General features: G+C 40.8%; 1 protein-coding gene across 1 annotated transcript; it reads right to left on the bottom strand.

The window, feature by feature from the left end:
• Window positions 1-7411: 7411 nt before the first annotated feature.
• On the bottom strand, window positions 7412-20359 carry LOC134615579 (serine/threonine-protein kinase 38-like). The gene is made up of 14 exons (XM_063460124.1): window positions 19999-20359; window positions 13657-13796; window positions 13146-13197; window positions 12941-13063; window positions 12752-12835; window positions 12536-12659; window positions 12297-12451; window positions 12083-12185; window positions 11909-11970; window positions 11024-11141; window positions 10376-10499; window positions 9853-9948; window positions 9668-9759; window positions 7412-7884 (listed from the first exon to the last, which is right to left on the bottom strand). Exons 2-14 carry the CDS (start codon window positions 13788-13790, stop codon window positions 7760-7762), a joined length of 1392 nt encoding a protein of 463 aa, XP_063316194.1. The 5' UTR covers window positions 13791-13796; window positions 19999-20359; the 3' UTR covers window positions 7412-7759.
• Window positions 20360-20674: the final 315 nt, after the last annotated feature.

The raw sequence follows: 20674 nt of genomic DNA, 5'->3' as shown, positions 1-20674 counted from the left end.
GCTAATAAGCGAGCTCTCATTCATACAGCCGGCCTTGGCTTGACAGGACCGGTGAAGGATTGGTTTCCCCGGTGCAGCGCACGTTTTGGTGACCTGAAAAAGTACCGAGTTCGCGTCACCGATCTGACTTTGCTACTCTCTCGCGTTCCTCCAAACAGAGCTGCCACGCGACAGATGTCTCACTCTGAACTTATTTCCTGGAACCAACACGATCACGTTCATGGGCTAACATTGAAGGAGTATATGGGATTAAACCAAGGTGGTCCTGCTAGACTGAGATTTTGAAAACTACAAAGTCGTTTCCTCTTTCATCAGAAGAAACTGAAAACCGTTATGTCCAAGCATGAACGTGTACACACAATAAGCACAACACATTATTTATACACTTATATGTACATACATCAGCAACAACTTCAAAAAACCAAACATACCTATTATACCACGGATGTTAAAATCATGGCCCCCTGGGCCTTATGTCTGACACCCATGTAATATTTGATTCCCTTCTGCCCTGCTGCTGGAAACGGGGGTTGGGGTCTCTGTGGACCAGGCATCCCAGCACATCTTATGGATGCTTGATGGAATTGTTTGGGGAGATGTTTTGGGGTGATGTGGAAGCAAACGTTATGATTACCCACCGCTGTCGGGTAGTGTCCTTTCAATGGAGTAGGGGTCCCTGTTGTTCACGTCACCCATCTGTGATCTTAATGCTAGAATATGTGCAAACATTAAGCTAAGGTAGAAAGTTGGCTAAGACTGGGTGAAAATGTCTGTAATTTGGGGGTTTCCTCATATCCCTGTTTCATAAGAATACTTTAAATAAAACTATTTTTGTTTATTTAAACAAAGGCAGAGGCAAAGGTGTTAAATATAAAAGTCTAATTATTCTAACACCAAAATTCCCCAAAATTTGAGATAAAAAAAGATTTCAGTAATTCGTTATCGCAGATATCGACGATCTTTGGCTCTCACCTACATAGTGTAATTCGAGACTTTTGCACGAGACTTTACGTAAGGGGGAAGGCTGCACGTGCGAGCGAGAAACGTGTTGACCTATATATTATATAACTGGACAGTCACGTGGCGCTTGGCTCGTTAACCCATTTAAAGCCCGTCGGCAGGGAAAGTAGTGTCCCCGTGCACTTTAGACACCCGGAAACATCGCAAGTGGACAGGAAACACCTCAAGACGCCAGAACACACGACATTATACACGTTTAAGCAGGGATAGTGACGGTTATATGACGTTAAAGTGGAAAGCTATCAAAAATGCACAGCTTCGAAAATGACTTTTTATAGCCCAGTTTGTAATGAGAGGGTCTGTTGGATGTCGCTGCAAGCAGGCAGGTGTGCTTTTCAGTTGTTTATTTGTATCGTATTCACTCCCGTCACACATGGAAACCTATATGAGTCCTGGCGGTTTGTTTTCGGCCCTGGACGTGTATGTTTTCGGGGCGCAGTGACTTGTACTCCAGGTTTAACATGGGCTATTTGTGCCTGTTGGCTCTTGGCTTGCTATCCTGCTTGTGACCCCCTCTGTGTCAGAACACGCTGCTCCCAGCTTTTCAGAAGGGAGCATTGTTATAATCATAAAGACAAAAAAACATCTTTCTCACCATGGTGCCATGTTCCACCAGTAATGTGGTGTGAATTTTACCCTCACAGCAGTAAAACAACCTTATCAGCCCACATACAAATGCAGATACACTGCTTCGGTAAGGGCTCTTTAACCTCTAATTCAGGATGTGATTTCCAAGGTTTTGCCATCCTACTTGGTTAAATAATCAGCATAAATAATTTAAAATACAAATGTCTTAAACTTTAAACTTCAAATTCTATTTATTAAAAAAAAGAAAAAATATAAAGCAGCTACTTAACGGGTAGACAACTATGGATGCACGATAATAACTGGGTTGTGACATGGCAATATCATCCCTGCATCAGGTGCACTTACGAGAACTTACATAACCTAGTTGTTGTGAGCTCTCTGCAGTAACCTGATTTCTTCATGGACACCAGGAACCCGGTTTCTTAATCGGGGTAAGGGATTATAGAAAAACCCGGTTAACACAACTGTGTTTTTGCAGGGAGGAGGAAAAAAAGGTGAATTCTTGGCTTATCTCATTCTAGGCCTGGCTCGTGTTCAGGAGTCAATAGGGAAAGCACTGTGGTGGGATGGCCAGAGAGATCTGCATCACTGGTTGTAAAACATAAAATGTACAATGAAGCAAATACAAATGTTATTTTTAGTCCCCATACAGTTAAGTAAGCAATAATCATTATGTTTTAAGCTGTTCGTGAATAATATACCTGCAAAATAATCTAAATAGACCAGATTTAGAAAGATTGCTTTTAAATGTGCAATCAAAAAGCTGTTCAATACATCCCTAAAGTTAACTTTAAGGTGGCAAATATCTAAATATCCAAACACATGGCAGCAACTCTGTGCATTTAGGCATGTAGACACGGTCACAACGACCTGCTGAAGTTTAAAGCGAGTATCAGAACGAGGAAAAAGGGGATTATGAACGTGGCATGGTTTTTGGTGCCAGACGTCTGAGTATTTCAGAAACTGCTGATCTGCTGGGACTTTTCCCACATAGCCATCTGTAAGGTTTACAGAGAATGGGCTGAAAGAGAGAAAATGTCTAGTGAGCAGCATTTCTCATTGTGAAAGTGTCTTCTTGATATCAGAGGTCAGATGAGAATGGCTAGACTGCTTCAAGCTGATAGGAAGGCAACAATAACTCAACCACTCGCTACAACTGAGGTGTGTAGGCGAGCATATTTGAATCTATTGCACATCAAACTGTAAAGCAGATGGGCTTCAGCAGAAGACCACACTGGGTGTCACTCCTCCACCGAGATTAGACAATATTAGATGAGAAAAACATTGCCTGGTAGGATGCGTCTCAATTTTTGTTGCCAGATTCAGAGGGTAGGGTCAGGATTTGGTATCAGTGGTTCAGGGTGTGGAGGATATTTTTCTTGGCAAACTTTGGGTACCTCAGAATCAACTGAGCATAATGCAACACATCAGCAGCTCAGAACATCTCAAAGTGGTTTCTTGGCGATAAAAGGGAGCTTACTATACCCTGAAGGCCTCCAGAGTCACCAGATCTAAATCCAATAGAGCACCTTTTGAATATGGTGGAACAGAGTGCCCAGTGAGTGTATACAGCTATGTATACAGTGTATACAATATGTAGCTTCAGTAGCTAGCTAGCTAAACCAAAACATCCATTCATAAGATTTTGATCAGCAGTAAAGCCGCAACAAGAGCTCCCTCTAGTAGCGGCAATAATCATAGCAGGAAGACAATGGATTGACACTGCTTGTGCCTCTATATCAGGGGTAGGCAACTCCAGGCCTCAAGGGCTGGTGTCCTGCAGATTTTAGATGTGTCCTGGATCCAATACAACTGATTTAAATGGTTAAAATACCTCCTCAACATGTCTTGAAGTTCTCCAGAGGCCTGGTAATGAACTATTCATTTGATTCAGGTGTGTTGACCCAGGGTGAGATCTAAAACCTGCAGGACCCCAGCACTTGAGGCCTCGAGTTGCCTATGCCTGCTCTATATATTATAAGAGTTTGATGGAAATGTCTTTTTGAAGTTCAAGTTTTGAAAGTTCTGATTATCCATTGTGCAGTGACCCGCTCAGTGCTGTAACTTAAAACGATGACCCAGGTCAGCGCTGCAAAAGTTATAGTCCTCGCAGTCACGGACAGAAGCACACCTTATGTTCTTCAAGAGTCATTTTGCAGCCTTCTCCACAGGCGGCACACTGGAAGCCCTGCTGTTTTAGCCTTAGGTGTTTAAATAAACACTAACAATCCATTTTTATCAATGTGTGATCACACTTTAGTCTGATTAGAGTGCAAGCATTCATTTATCATCCAGTATGACCCCCCCCCCCAAAACATTGAAGAAATCTTAAGACATGAAGTGTTTAATTTTATTATTTTAAGCATTTTATCAACATAAAAACTCAATGATGTGAATGAATATATTAATGAGCATTTCCTCTTCAACTCCACACAGTTGCCTTCAAGTGTCTATAACAATATGTACACATCATTACACAAAATATCACACGACACAGTATTGGCCTGTGGAGAGTGGTTTGAGAACCTTAATTTGCCTCATCAAAGGGAAAATTTCAAATTATTTGCCAAATCACTCGGAAGCTTTCTTAGTCAATGTTAAATATATTTCTTGAAACATTGGGCAACAATGACGTGTCTGACACCAAGGCTGAGTCGTCTAGGCTGGTTTGGTCCATCAGAAGTAAATTGTCTGGCTTAATGAACGATAAAAGTGAAACATTTCATGAACTCGACCTCGTGAAAAAGTCACAATAATTCTATTCCCTTTAGATAAAGTGACACAGTAATGGATTTCAAGTCATTATGTATATATAAGAATTGTATGGATACCAATAGAAGATTTACCCTCAGTTTTCATGAAGAAGAAAAAAAAATTCTATCACAAAACAGAGTTAAGACACTGAACACCAGAAAGTATCTACTTAACAAAAACTGCATTTTTAATCACTCGTGCAGTTGCACACACGCTCACAGACTAGCTTACCATGAACAACCTCTACTGTCTGGCTGTGAAACGGGAAGCTCTGAATACAGCACTTGGGCGCTGATACCCAGGGTGTGTGAGAGCATTCCAGTGATTAGACAGAACCTTGAATGTGCAGCGGTAGCCATCAGCAAACACAATCCGCTTCTAATGTATGGGTCCTGCTCCTGACCTGTTGTACCCAGGTCTTAGCCCCATCCGTGTCAATTAAAAACAGTCCATAGGGTTGTCTGTGTGATATGATGCAGATTGTTTTGGCTTGTGTTTCAAGGGCATCACCAATTTTCATAGGGAGTATTAGCCTCCCTTTATGGACAGGAGTATAGTGTAGTCTGGTGTTTTTCTAGAGGGAGAAGTCTGAAAACTTTACTCTGCTGATGTCACAGTGATGTCACCAGACTATGAACTTTAAAAACAGGCGGTACAGAGTTTGGAAGACACAAGCTTTGGGAGATAGAAAAACGCCACATCATATGTTGCATTATAGAATATGTCAGGTTTACAGTATATCCTGGCATCAAGTTTAATACCCCTTTACATTTGAGGTCAAACAACACTAAAAACAAAAAAAAACCATCCTTTTTTCAGTATACTGAATATTCTCAATGAATCCAATTCATCAGCATTTTAATGAAAAACAAGAAAATAAATAACAGAAAAAAAATATACACGCATCTGCCCTCAAAATCCTTCATTAGTCATGATATGTGTCATCACATTTTCAGCAGGACTAGCTTGAAGGGGAAGGGGAAAAAATATAAATGAAATCAATCAGTTGTAGACGTACTGTCTCCGTCATCCCTCAGAAATAAGGAACACTTTCAGTTTCATAAAGGATTCATTCCTGTGATGGCTACGGCTGAACTGCGGTAAAGTCCTCAGTAGATTTCCCTTCCCTGCGGGTGAACCTATAGACATCCTAATTGAGAAACATCAATGTCCCGCACATTCATTTTCTCACATGTGTACAAATAGAAATGGCAATTTATTCCATAACCAAGTTTAGCTCTCCTGGAACCCTTTTTTCCCCTTCTTTGCAGGTAGTTTTAAGTTAAGTGCAGCAAGCGACAGCTACATGTGAATTTGTGACGGTCAGAGTTCTTTGGTAAGCATTTTTTAGCACTGTGCCTTGTCCCAACTCTGAGCGCACATGAAGCTTAAATGTATTGTTGAGAAAGTGAGAAAAACAGCCTCAGATCTGCTGTTCATGGTAAAAGGTTTCCTTTTCTAGACATTTAAAAAAAATAAATAAAAAAATGCAGGAATACACAAAGATCCACTGTGTTAATCTACAACTTTCATCTTTACTTGTCAAACAAAGACAAACTGTTCATTGTGTTTTCCTTGACACATATTTTATGAGTCTCCCGTTTATTACCTAACCTATAAGACACCTGCTTTTCTATAGTCCTGTTGTTTCTTACTGCTTTATCACCACAGATATGCCTTATCACTCTGCAGACACATCAAACCGAAACATCAGTGCTTTCACTTACTCCTTTCCACTTTGAGTCAAAACAGTTGGTTATAATGAATGCCGTCTTATTGGTCTCACCTATATATCTGGTTAAATATTTATCAGCTCTATGAAAAGGCACTTTGCATGTTTTGTCGACCTAAGAAGAAAAGAAGCGATTGGCCCGTGCACTGATCAGAATTTCAAATAAATCAGGGGAAATAACAAGTACTTTAGCACTGATCTGACCAAAACTCAGATCAGAATCGGCACGCTCAGCAGTTTGTTTGGCAATGCAAATAGGGCAACACGCTGCAGAAACTGATGTCCAGCACAGGGTAAACTGCATTTCATTGTTTCCTGGCAACAAGCTGTTCTTATGCGAGAAAAGCAACTGTGCTGAGACGACGCTGCAGGCTGGGTTCCCCCCGCTGAGCTGCCACAAACTCACACTATTTCACTAGCACGAGGGTTAAAGGATGGTTCCAGCATGATTCGAGTTTTTTGCTCATTTCTTTTAGATTTTCTATCCTTTTGATGCTACTGATTTTGAACCAGGCTAACAGCTAAAGGCTAATAGCTAGATTGTGAATGCAAAGTCACTTTTTATATATAGAAAGAATTTTTTTGTTACACTTTAAGTGTAAAGAATGCTCTACAGTGGTGTTACATGCTAACATCAGAGTGGCAATGCTAAAATGTTTAACGTGTTCACCACAGTGGTTTAGTGTATTAGCATGCTAACATTTGCTAATTAGCATAATAAGACAGCAAAGCTGAGAATGTGAGAATGCTGCAGCTATCGCTAACTTTAGAGGCCTCTGTCGCATAAACTTTGACCCGATGATGATACTAGATGATGTTACACCTGTCCAATCATTGTTGGACCAACTATACCTTGAGCCAGCAGCACCGTTTAGCTAGCATTATCCAAACTACAACTATCCAAACACATAGCTTGTGCTGTTAACCTAAGCCGTTTTACAGTTTTGATACCAACTGACCTTTAATTGGGATCCATTACAACTTTGTGAGCTAATATTTTAGTTCTACAAAAACTTTTTTTTGGGTTTGACCACTGGACAGTTGGCTCCTATATTCTTCAGTTGGGGTTAACTCTTAATTACACTTTGGAAAGTCAGCAAAAAAACACTGAAAATCATGCTGGAACTTGATAACAGAGTATTGGCTACAATAAGTGAGGGGTTCCTGATTTTACCAATCATCCAGAGTTTGACTACAGTGTATAGAGCTCATTTTCAATATCAGTAATGCAGTTTGCATCTGACTAGCCACCAGTGTAAAAACTTATGTTAAAAAGTTTGAGCAGTCATTTGAATTCAAGCCTTGTTCTCGTGTAAAAAAAAAAAAAAAAAAAAAAAAAAAAAATCTTCTCCAGAAGCAGTATGCCGCTGAACATGCAGATATGCTGATTTAGTATCCTAGTTAGTGAGCTGGCCTGAGTGCTATGGCTAAAGACGGCACGTGTATACAATATCAACAACCGAGGTAATGCGGTAATGCTCTTTAATTTCCGAGTTCTTGGCTTTCTTGCCGCGGCTGAGCAGACCTAAATAACTTATGATGAAGGTTAAATTTAGACTGAGAGGCTGACAGCGCAGCCTTCAGCACCAGCGGGGCTCCGGGGCCCGACCCTGTGTCCGTAAACGTCTATTTTTCTCCACCACACCGTCCACCCGTTTGAGTGCGTCAAGCCTTCCCTGCCTTCATGTATGTGGGGATGGTCCCTCGCTGAGTCAGGCCCTCAAAGCGTTTGTAGGTGTAGTTGAGGAACACCCAGTCCTTTGATTTGAAGTCTGGCTCCGTTGCGTTAGCTGTTTCACAAAGACAAACAACAAAAGCAATTTACCACTTGGGGGCACCACAGACTGTGCAAAAATATTTTAACACATTACAATATAAAATGTGACTTATTTAGACTGAGCCCCTCAGTCTGTATCTGAAACAAGCCATTTTAGCTCTTCTTCCTTTTAATCCAGCTGTGTTCTGACTGGTTGCCCTTTGCAAACATAAGGTCTGACCAGCAGGTGGGTGAAGCTGCTGACCATTTTAGAGATATTCACTCAGAATGACATACCTTCAAGCCTAAGCTTTTGGCTCATAAAAACTGTATAAAATATAAATAAAAACAAAATGCAATTATTTGCAAATATCAAACCCCCCACATTTTACTCACATTAGAACATATGAAACATGTAAAATGTTTAAACTGAGATGTTTTAGTGTTTCATGAAAAATATTAACGCATTTTAAATTTGATGGCAGCAACATTACTCAAAATATTTGGGATGGGGCAACAAACGTAAATGGTACTGAAAGGAAACAGTTGGAGGAACACTTTGCAAGTAATCAGAGTAAATTGGCAACAGGTCAGTAAAACGGTGAAGACTTTGAATATCTAATTTACAGTACATGATATTACCACAAGATTCAGAGAATCTGGAGAAATGTCTATGTGCATGGGGCTAACAATCAACAGTGGATGCACATGGCCCTCAGGGAGCTCTGCATTAAAAACAGGCATGACTGTGTCATGGAAATCACTGCATGGGCTCAGGAACACTTCCAGAAATCATCGTCTCTGAACACAGTTCACTATGCCATCCACAAATACAGGTTAAAGCTCTATCTCTCAAAGAAGAAGCTATAGGTGAGCAAGATCCTGGAACTTCTTCCTGAGCCAATGCACATTTAAAGTGCAAAGCTGTTCTGTGGTCAGCCCATTGAAATTTGAAATTGTTTAGAATGAACACCCAGTCCTTTGATCCATGTCCTTTTCCAAACACATGAATGCACTGAGTGGAATGGTTCTGTATTTCCAAACCAGCTCCTACTACACTCTGAGATTTTCATCACCATCAGTGACAACTAACCATGATTAACCGTGCCCACTCTTCCAACTTCTCAGTAGTATGTCGATTGTAAAACACACGACAATAAAACTCTGTGTTGATACACAGATGCTCCAAACTCATAAAAAAAAAGACTCTGCCCTGTCCTCACTATGTAGATCAGCCCACAAGCTGGTCCTGTTAACACCTCAGTGTGTCCCTGCAGTTCAAAGACTCCTTGTTGTCACCAAGTCTGTGGGGCGGTGGAGTCAACAAGCTGCCGAGGTGAGGCCGTGCATGACTGCTTTGACACTACAGACTGACACGTGCACTGTGGATCCCCACATGGGGATGACATCAATGGCAAATCTGGAGGCATTTAAGTCAGTGAGGGGACTGAACAAACTGCTCTAATCATGGACAATCCATCACATTCACTCCGTGTGATAGGATCAATAAAGTAAATGTAAAAAATTACTGCATTGTGTCTTTATTTTTGCTTCAGACAGTATCGCAACATTTTTGTAGCGTGGGTGCTTTATGACAGGAAATACAGAAAGGTGGAAGACAGATATAACACAGTTGTTTCTTAGAACTTACAGAAATGATGAAATGTTAAATTGGACTAAAACTTCTGCTTTTGTTGAGAACTGCAATGACTCATCTGTGGTTTGTCATGCTATGTCTGAATCTGACGAAAGGCTAGTTAGTGTTCCTAATCAGGATTTTCCTCTAGCGGAGACAGACAAGATTTCGGAAAACAAACCTGGCTGAAGGATGTCCGATTCAGGGAAGTCATCAAAGTTAGAGGTGTCGTCAATACTTTTGATTTCTATGGAGATGGCGGCTGGGCGCTCCCTGTAGAGAATCATCAATAGAAATAAGATGTGTTGCGTTTTTCACTTTCCCGAGGGGACTGCATTCATAAGCAGCAGATATGCTCTTTTGTACCTGATGTGCTCCCAATCCACCGACTCAAAAAACTGGTGGCTCTTGATCTCGTCCACGCTCACAGCTCCGATCCGGTTCTCTGCATCTGTGCAAAACCTAAAACACAGCAGAGGTTTTCTTGGCATAACTTCACCTGCTTCCAAGCTTCACGAGGAAGAGATCTGAAGAGGTTACATCCCCAGTAGTACTTGTAGAATAAGGAACAATGTTACTGCTTAACCCACACATGTTGGCTTGTAGCTTCCATCAGAGTCATCATCACGAGAACCAAAATTGTTCTTTATGTTGCAAGTTTGTGTAAGATTTAAATTTTTTTCTGAATATCTAAAACACACAGGCAGGAAAATGACCCCCAAAAAAGTGTTGAAGCTTCAATGACAGAAATCACGCATTTGTTAGCTTCTAATTACCATCACAGTTAGCCAGATCGACTACAGTGAAATGAAGGGAAAGAAAAGCAGCTCAAGCTGCAGTTTCTCATCTGAGAATAAAGGCTCAGTCTAGCCAAACATACAGTTTATACCTTAATATCAAGTCTTTGGCTCTCTCTGAGATGGGAACTTCAGGTGGGAAGACAAGTGTTTCCTTCCAGTTCATAACCTTCCTGTATGTCTCCTGTGGTGTCTCTGAGCAGAAGGGCGGATAACCTGATAAAGAACCAACAAGTATGTTATAACATCTGTGGCAGAGCAGTTGATATTACTGACTCTTCTGACAGGATAATCCGGCCGAGTTAATGATTGTCTGGCAAGAACCTGTGGGTACTTCAGTTTTTCTTTCATTTACATCCATTTAAAAGCTGCAAAGCATGAAAGAGTCTTTGAAATATTAACCCAACAGTGGCTATTTTTCACAGCAGGAACTTTTTCAAGGAACCAGAAACTTACGAGAATCACTACATTTCCATCACAGGGACGTGGATCTAAATAAAGTTCCAGGGAAATTATTTTTTTTCCACAAAAAGTCCCTGCTCAGGTTCCAGTACTTTCTGTAAGTTCAGGAAATCCTGCTCACAAAGTTCCATATACTGCATTTTCACCATTGACAGCAGATGTTTGATAATAACATCGTAAGCTATCAATTTACATAAACGTCCATAAAAATTGTATTTGTGTAAATGCAGTTCTTTAAATCGTCCTATATTGGTGCCCTCTGTGTGTGTCATGCTTACCGATGAGCATCTCATACATAATCACACCCAGAGACCACCAGTCGCACAGTTTGTTGTACCCCGTCTGCATGAAGACTTCAGGAGCGATGTAGTCTGGCGTTCCCACAGTGGAATAAGCCTGAAAGTCACACCAGATGAGAGGTGAAGGTTTTTACCTTGAAATGTAGAAACAATAACATTAAGTTTACTGTAACAGGGAGATGCTTTCTTTATTATTCTGCTGTCTGTAGTACACCTACTCTTTTCTTTGAAAGCTTCTCATTTACAGTCATGTGAAAAAAAAAAGTTTTCACACCCCCATGATTCAACAGCCAACTTTAGCTCCAATAAGTTGAAGTACTCATTTTCAGTATGACTTCATCAGTCTCTCACATTGTTGTAGGGGAATTTTGTCTGACTCTTCTTTATAACATTGCTTCAGTTCATTTATGTGCAGCTCTATTTAGATCCCATCACAGCATTTCAATCAGGCTGAGGTCTGGACTTTGACTGAGCCACTGCAACACCTTGATTCTTTTCCTTTGGGATCATCATCCTGTTGTATGACCCAGTTAGCTCAAACTTTGACTCCACTCTGGTATACGGAGGAGTTCAAGTCCCACTCACTGACTGCAAGGTGTGCAGGTACTGTGGCTGCACATCACACCTCCTTTAACATTCATGACAGTTGGCGTGTGGTGTTTGTGCTGATATGCTGTGCTTGGTTTTCACCATCCTACAGGCAAACAAGCTGCCAAAACTTCTGCTTTTATAGAATTTTTAATAATAATACGATTTTTGAAAAGTTACTTCTGTCACTGACACAATCAGTCAATTTTCTGACTTCAATTCAGGAGTGCCATTCCTCTCTCCTATAATTTGTCTAGTAAAATGCCAAAATTATACCAGCTGTCTCCGGTTCTTCTTCCAGGTCTCTGCTTTCCTCTTGGAGTTCATATTTTGAAAGGCTGAAAAATAAAGAAAAACAACCATTAAAAAAAATGAAAAGTTTTGTTTCTAATAGTTTTGCCAGAATTATTGTTATGTTATTTTGTTGAGGATGTCATGTTCGTGACTCACAGAAATCACTGGGCGGGTTGTGTGTCAGGTTCCTGTAAAATTCTGTGCGATGAGCTTTCTTCAGCCCAGTACACAGGCCAAAATCTGACAGTTTCACATGTCCCTGTGAGCAAATGAACATTTAATTAAGGAATCTGCATCTTACAGATTATGATATCAGAAATCTGGAAACGTCTCTGTGAATCTGCATGTGCTTTTGTGTTTCTGTTCTCACTCTGGAGTCCAGCAGCAGGTTGTCCGGTTTGATGTCTCTGTGGATGAATCCCAGCTGGTGGATGGAGTCAATGGCCAGTACTGTCTCTGCGATGTAGAACTGAGTGGCCTCTTCAGACAGAGTGTCCTTCTTCATCAGCAGTGTCATCATGTCACCTGGCAAAAAAGGTCAGACCTTTTAGATCTGAGATCCTAACATCAGGTGACCTGAGATGGTCTGTGGATTTTGCCAGTACTAACCTCCAGGCAGGAACTCCATAATGAGGTAGAGGTTTCTCTTGTCCTGGAAGCTGTAGAACATCTTGACCACCCAGGCACCATCCGCCTCGACCAGAATATCCCTCTCTGCCCGGATGTGAGCAACCTACGGGGAGAGCGCAGATACAGGATCCTGAATGCAGCAGAACAAGTATGCCTTATTATCCTGGAGAACTGTGACGCAGGCAAACGCATTACCTGTTCTTTCTCCAGCATGTCTGCTTTCCTCAAAATCTTCATGGCATAAATGTGGCCTGTGTCTTTCTTCTGTACCAAACGCACCTGGGGGACACAGCATCAGTCAAAATCACAAAGAGATACCTTTTTGGTTACAGTCCCACAATCCTGGAGGCTCGAGTTTTGTTTTTGTTTTTTGTTTAAATGTACCTCTCCAAAAGCACCTCGTCCAATGACCTTTAGGGACTCAAAGTCATCCAAACCGAGTCGTGTCCTCTTCAGTCGTAAAAACTCTGTCTCCTTTCGGGCATGCTGAGAGCGCCGCATTACTTTCTGTAAAGAAAACACAGATTTGTGAATAAGTCTAAGAACGAAAAGAGAAAAGTAGGAATTATGTAAACAAAGCACACTGTACCTCCTCATCTGGTAAACCTTCCTCTTCCATGGCCTTCTCCAGTTTTTTCTGCCTATGAATAAAAACAATAGATTCCTTTAAAAAAAAATGCAAATAACACACAAGCTTCCTCATGATACACAAATTAGAGTGGAGAGGAAAAAAGAAAAATGAAAAAAGGGGGAAAAAAACAAAACAAAAAACAAAAACAGGAAGAGATTCGATGACCTCGGACGTGTCAAATCTTGAAAATGAATCCCCCTCACAGTTTATGCAGGGGTGTAAACAGGGACCCAGCCTTCTTTTACAGGAGCCACTGAACTGTGACGCCTGGACAAAAGATCGGCTCTCAGGTAACGTGAGAACAGAAGTGGTCAGATTCCCTGTGTTGTGTTCACACCTAGGATGAAACGTGTCTGCATTGTTGGCTTTTCCAGTGGTTAGTCGGAGGGACACTTGATGCGTGCATAACCTAAGCATTTAAATGGTATGATGCTCAGTTAGTAAAGGAATAAAAAGTTCTATGCAGTACCTCATCTCCCGCTCTTCGTGCTGGGTGAGCAGAGTGCTGTAGAAATTTTCCAGTGTCAGCTTGGCCACTGTCACCCTCTCTCGGGTGTGGTTGCTCATGGGAAGGGCAGCTGCAGTCCCTCCCGTCATGGCCATACTATCCTGCAAGACAACGGAAACAATAAAAGAACAAAGATCAGATTGTGCACATCGGTCCGCTGATGTGCAGGAAGTATCTGTACTATCCACTCCACACTAACGTTTCCAAAGATATAGACAGACATGTGCAAACTCCATAATCAGAGCGCCGCGAACGTTTTCTCCCCACTGCCAGGTAGGAGCTCGACTGACAGCAGGTAACCTCAGGGAAGGTTTAAAATATCATCAGGAGACAGGCCACACCCAGAAATTCTTTGTCTGTGTTTTCTTTTCCTTTCAATTTTAACATAAATCAATAAACTATAACAGATAACAGAAACAAAGGAGTCCAAAGGAATTTCCTTTGAAACTGTCACTCTGACTGCTTTCTAAACTCATTTTATGCTTCCACACAGTCAAACACAACAATATAATATGCTCCGTTTATTTTCTTACGTCTGTTGATTCGGTCCTCTGCTAAAATTTGACCTTGCAAGTCTTCATTCCATGCATTCAGCTTGTGAAGTAACTCTCATATAAACAGAATATAAGCAGATTATAAAAGCTACACTCTGCCCGTCCTGTTTGCAAACTGTGCTGTATTCTGCGCGGCCATGACAGTGTTTCCACCACAAATACTGCAGCCCTCAGGTAACGACGAGGGCGTGGACACACCTGTATCTGAGGTACGATTACACATACTCTATGAACTGGAGAGGGATTGCACACCACCACGACTGTCACAGCAGCCTTACCATAAAAGTACTACACTACATAAATACATGTAGAAGGATGAAAGTAACATTATTCCTGGTGTGCCAAGTGTCTGCTTTAGAGCAAACAAAAAAGGTCTAATGTCAAAATAGAGCCAGACCATTCCATCAGTCAGCCAGTATTTTTAGTTTATTTTTACTATCCACATAAGTGTTATCACATATGCGCCAAAATAAACAGCCCTGTCTGTGCACAGCAGCTCCGACTCACTGGTTTACTACGGCCTCATCCCTGTCTGCAGCACTGCAGCTGACTGGATGATGTTTCTGAGTCAGGTGTTGTCGCCATGGCTGGTAACTAAGCAGATTGTTCAATACTGTATTTTAATGTGTAACCAATGGCCAGCATAATTTTTCCAATGGTAATTTTAATTCCAGAAAACAGGGTGTATCAAAGAGGCGTTTTCAAAAGGCTGTGCTTTTTTAAAGTAATGGACATGGAAGCTCGTGGCCAATACATTTCTTGAATTTAAAGTTTTACACACAAACATGTTCACAAGTGCTCAATGTGCTCCCAATGTGCTCCAGATAGTAAACTCGACCCATAATTTTGCAAGCATGTATTGAGTCACTGCAGCCACTGCTGTTGCTCCCTACCAGCAACTACGTGAAACTCACGAAAGTGTTTACAGTCGTTGCCGGGGTAACATCTGCAGAACCACGTGATTCTGTTTGATACAGCCTGTGCTGTTTGCACGTGTTAGTGATGCCTCAGGCTGCTTTTTCATATCTAATACTGTGACAGTGAGTATCTACCAAGCTTTCCCAACTCATATATCACCTGCTAATACGCTGCCTGTGACAGAGTTACCTTTATGGCATGCTGCTCAAACCTTAAAATTTAAGAATGTAGGAAGGATTTCTCAACATCAAATCTAGTATTGTTTAGCCACTACTTCAAAGAGGATATATTATTTAAGCCTCCGAAACTCTGACTCCATACCCATGGATTGGAATCAGAGTCTTAGAGTTTTAAATAACACATAAATAACATATATTCATATAAAATGTGAAGGTGGACATAAGTTTTGTACATTTAACTGTATTTTTTAGTTTTACAGCTTTTCCTGCTGATAAAGACCTCTCCCATGGCCATTCATACTACACCAAAGTAATTAAGTAACAGACAAAAAAAAAAAAAAAAAAAAAAAGGGTTTTCATTATAGAAACTGGGAAACACTATTTAAAATTGACTTCTTTTTCTTAAATTATGATGTCTCAGGGATTAAATGTGTAGTTTACACTGACAGAAAGTAGAGTGTGGTCCAGCCCACTTAAAAACAAAGAATGCTGTAGGTGGCCCACGAACTAAGAAGAGTTTGACATCCTTGAATTAAGTCATTTCAGCCGTTCTTGCCATGTGTCATGTGCCATAGATACCAGTGTAATATTGCTGGTAATTAGCTCATATTGTCCACTTTATCAGCCAAAGCAGTTTATTGGTGTAACTGCAGCAACAGCACACTTTATAGAAAAAGCAGGCGTTACCAACACTGGCTTTACTGTTTCAAACCCTTGCGTGTTGTAAAAGTGACCATGTGCATCGATGCCAAGGGTTCAGCTCTGGAACAGATTCCAAGCAGTGTAGCCTTAAGTCCAGATGAAAGAGCTTGAAAACGTTCAACTACTTGGGAAGAATTTTCTCTACAAAGCCCTCATGTGGGTGGAATGAAAAGCTCAGGCAGCAAAAGAAACATACATGCATGTGAAGCTGAGGCCACTAGTAGTTTAAACATAATCAGAGACAAATGATCATGCTACAGAGCACAAGAAAGGAAAAAAGAAGAAAGAAGTTTGATTTTCCCCCAGCAAAATTCATAGAATATAAAAAAAACCAAACACAAAAACAACAGACTGTGAACATATTATGTAACAAAGGAAGTAAAGAAGAAAGAAGAAGAAGGGGGGTCGTGTATATCATCAAAACATTTCAGCAGTTCGCTATCAGAAAAGGTATGAATGGGCTTGATTAGCTCACAAGGAGATAAAACAGCCCTGCAGGCAAAAGATAGGACCCGTGTTTCGTCTAGTCACTGGTCCTTTTCCCGTTATGGCCCCACGATCCCACAACAACAAGACATTTCCTGACTTCTGAGAAAAATCCTGAATCACTGCTGCAAACAGGGAGGAAAACTGGATCGGTAGCAAACAATGGCTTCTGCGTTAGCGAGGTCTGTACTGATGTACCTGCACCACAGCACACGCTGGGAGCTCAGCCTACCAATAAAACAGCAACCCTGAACAAGCACACTTACACTTGTGCATTCACGTGGGCAAGATGTGGTGCAACTTTTTTAAGGTTTCCATCAGCTATGACTGGACCTCTGTGTACTCTACCTGCAAGCACACTTTTCTTCATAAAGAAGTGGATACCACACCACCTCAGCAACTACTAGAAACTACCACATTAGAGGTCACTCACTCTGGGACACAAGTTTATTTCTCTGTGACTGCAGGTAATATTTCAGTTACTGACTAGATTTATGATTTTGACTGATGATTAGGCACCGGCTAATGGCTGGGCCTTACTTAATAAGACTGGACTTAAAAGAAAGTGCATGAATTATAGACATATACCTCCCTATCCCCACCATTAGACGACTTTATTGACACGATAAGAGCACTCTGGAGAAAAAGGATACCGTATTAGCTAACCCAAAGTGTAGGTTATCACGGAGCTATCGTTTAAATGTATAAACAGGGAGGGGGTCACATCCTCTGCATGTAGTCAAAATGTCCATCCAAATATTGTGAAATCAAAAAAAAATTGCCACACTACAACTATGCACCACTGCCTTAAATAATCTTCAGATTTATAACCATAAGTAATAAGTAAACAAATTACCAGTAATGTTATGAGCTGGTGTAGTATTTCATGTCTGCAGGTGGTTTGTTTAAGTGGTGTTGCATTAACCCAGCAGAAGCTGTTGCTCATTTGCTGTGGGCTTGTATGTATACCACTGTCGTCTACTATGCAGTCTCTCCATTTCATTATTTTGAAATACATTTTGAAATATAGAAGAGTTTGCCCCCACCCCTCCTCCAAAGTTATGTGGCCTTGAGTTGTGTATTTTATATAAATTATATGTTTGCATATTTTTTTTTAAAGGAGACGACATGGGTCATGACTACTGCCATGCAGACATCTATCCTGAGTCTCCAGTACTCCTGAAGTCTCCCATAAAGTGTTCACAGGATAAGTATTTAGGGCTCAATGAAATACAGAGCCATATACAGAGCTTCAATATGCACAGCTAATGGTCACTCTTAACCAGCTAGCTTGGGTCATTCCCATCTCATTCCCATTCCCATTCTGCAATCAGACAGGAGCAGGAGTTTCACTGTATGTTTGACTAAAGTCATTAGAGAGGGACATGAACTTAGAGTAAATTGGCTTGTATACATACGTTACCATGCAGACTAAGATAAATGGGTTATACAAAAGAGCTTGTTTGCTATCTATAATAATAATAATAATAATAATAATAATAATAATAATAATAATAACAATAATATAATAATAATAATTATTATTATTATGCTTAAAATAAAGATTGTGCATTCTTAATTTGTTCTTGGCTGGGAATATCAAGGTGTCATGACTATTGTGCTGACAGAAAAAGCACCAATATTAGTTAGAGCCTGCATGCTATTGGAATAGAGCAGAACTAATCCAGGATAACATGGTGTTAGGTTTAAATTATCTTGATGACAGTCAAATAGTATATTCAGTTCTTTCATTTAGTTTGATTGCGCTGTTATTTTTTATCCATCTTGGAAGAAGAAATGTTCACAACCTAAACTGGATAACCTGGATTATCCACATAGAAAGGAAATGAGTGGAATGATGTGCTTTTCGTAATATGTGAAAAGAGACTCAGAATTTCCCCTCATGGAGGTTTTTTTTTCCTGGTTTTCCAAACAAGGTGGAAAAAGAGGCATCATTTAAACTGTTACATCATAACTGAGCCAGCCAGGCCTTAGCTCTGCCTAAAGGGGATTCAGTTGGCTTGAAGATAACCAGATCCACCCCACAGCTAAACAAACACGGCTGCGCAACTCAGGCACTTATAAGGAAGGCATTACCAACTCGGGCTTGCTATTTAGAAACTTAAGAATGCAGCCTAAAACAGCCCACCAGAACTGAAATACACCAGTGGCTCCAGTAAAGCATTCGGTCCCAATGAAAGATAAGCGTCCAACCATAGGAACATTATTTTTAGCCAGTTCTAATGAGGATTTCCCGTCTACCAAGCAGCCATAATTATCAGAAAATAATGAAGATTTCTGTCCAACAAGCTAACACAGACTCATTTCCTTTACTGTTCACAGGCTGTTCTTGGGTCACCAGCAATGGCAACATCTATTCATTTCACACAAATCAAGTAATACATACTATATACATAGCTTCTTACAATTAAAATAAAGTGTTACTGGCAGCTGCCAGATTGTTTGACCACACTTTCAAGTACTAAAAACCTCCAACAGAACAACATGAATGATTTTTAGTTAGTAAGAAATGATTTCCTAATGGAATTCTGAGATCTGTGGATCAGCTTGAGATTATCTGCATGAGAAGAAGCCAGTGTCATACAAGCAGGCAAGCTATAACCCTAGATTCACCACTGAACTTTAAATCCAGCCTGCTGCAGGTGTTTCTGGAGAAATACTTTACTTTGAATAGAAAGAAGAATCAGGACAGATGTAGCTCAGTGTAACCGTTAACCACTGATTTCTCAGTTTTGTGTGAAAAATTCTTCAGTTTCACACACTCCACCCTTAAAGCACTCTGAGTGAGTGGACAGGAAACCCTTTCCCTTCTGAATGAAAGGACTCAGTCATGAATCAACACACAAATGTGCGCTTACGCACAGAGAAACTGTGAAAGCATATGTTCCCCTGAACAGTTAGTTTTATTTTAAGCTAAACAGCCAAGTGTGTGTTAAAAACTCACTAAATGATTCCCGGCAACAGGAACTTGAAGTGTATTAAACTTAACAAAAGGGCATTTATCTCAAATACATTCTGAAATCCAATCCACCAGAGAGAGCAGTCAGTTCATATTAGAAGTGAACAAAATGTATGGCAAAAATGGCAAATTTTTAAGGCACAGCTGTTAAGCTTTTCACCTTTTATATGTGGCGATTAACCAGTTACCGGTATGTACACATGCACATGTTTGCCTTAGCTAATGTTTCCCGGCTCACCTACACTGACGCCACCCTGTCGGACCTCAGCTACCATAGGTCCGCCACTGCTGCATGCCTCACACTAGGGAGAATATTCACCGCTTCTTTCTTGTAGTTAGCTTGTTTGACGCTATACTGTGCGAGCTACCTATTTGCTACGTTCCCTTTGCGTGTCTGTGTGGCAGGTTCAACTATATTAATAAATTCAATTCGGACAGGATAAAAAATGGACAGCATTTTTTTAAATAAATCTTTTTCACTTACCTCCGTGTCCTGCTCCAGAGTCAATTATTGGCGTGCCGCCAGGCCACGACCCAAATGAAGAAATGAAATGTCTTATATCGTTTCTGCCTAATTTTTTAGGCAGTTGGAAGCTAGAGGCTCTGGTTATAGGCTACCCCTTAGAGGAACCTATGAGGCTGCACAGTAAACATCACCGCTATTGACCCCAAATCATAACAAAAGACCTCTGACGGCAAAAATACCCCACGCCGAAATAATTGGAAAATATTTTACTGTCTGTACATGTGGCAACCGACCCCCCCAAAATAACCTGTTCCCCTCGGTCCTTTATGGCTACAAAATATGAAATAAGCTCCGCTGCTTCCTGAGACCGTCGGGCTCGTCAGACGTTCCGACAACGCAACGGCGTAGCGCCTGAATGACGCTAACGACGACCAATCAGCGATGACTAAAAGAATCCGTGTTTTCTTCTGCCCAATAAAACGTGGCCTCTACATAAGGGTGATAGATTGGCCAATAGATCCTATTGGCCAATAGGAGCATCCAAGCCGCCCTGCAAGAGTCAGGGACGGGTCCAGCTAGCAAGCGTTTGCAGCGATGAAAGAATATACAGTATCTCCAGCGGTTGGAGGCTTTGTTACATAATTTTATTGGTTGTGCTTAGCGCAAATTCTTACTAAAAATAGCTTTTATTATT

Source organism: Pelmatolapia mariae, linkage group LG17, assembly GCF_036321145.2.
Source record: "Pelmatolapia mariae isolate MD_Pm_ZW linkage group LG17, Pm_UMD_F_2, whole genome shotgun sequence".
Taxonomy (NCBI): Eukaryota; Metazoa; Chordata; class Actinopteri; order Cichliformes; family Cichlidae; genus Pelmatolapia; species Pelmatolapia mariae.
Note: the sequence above shows the minus strand (reverse complement) of the source record. Positions and strands in the feature narration are given on the sequence as shown.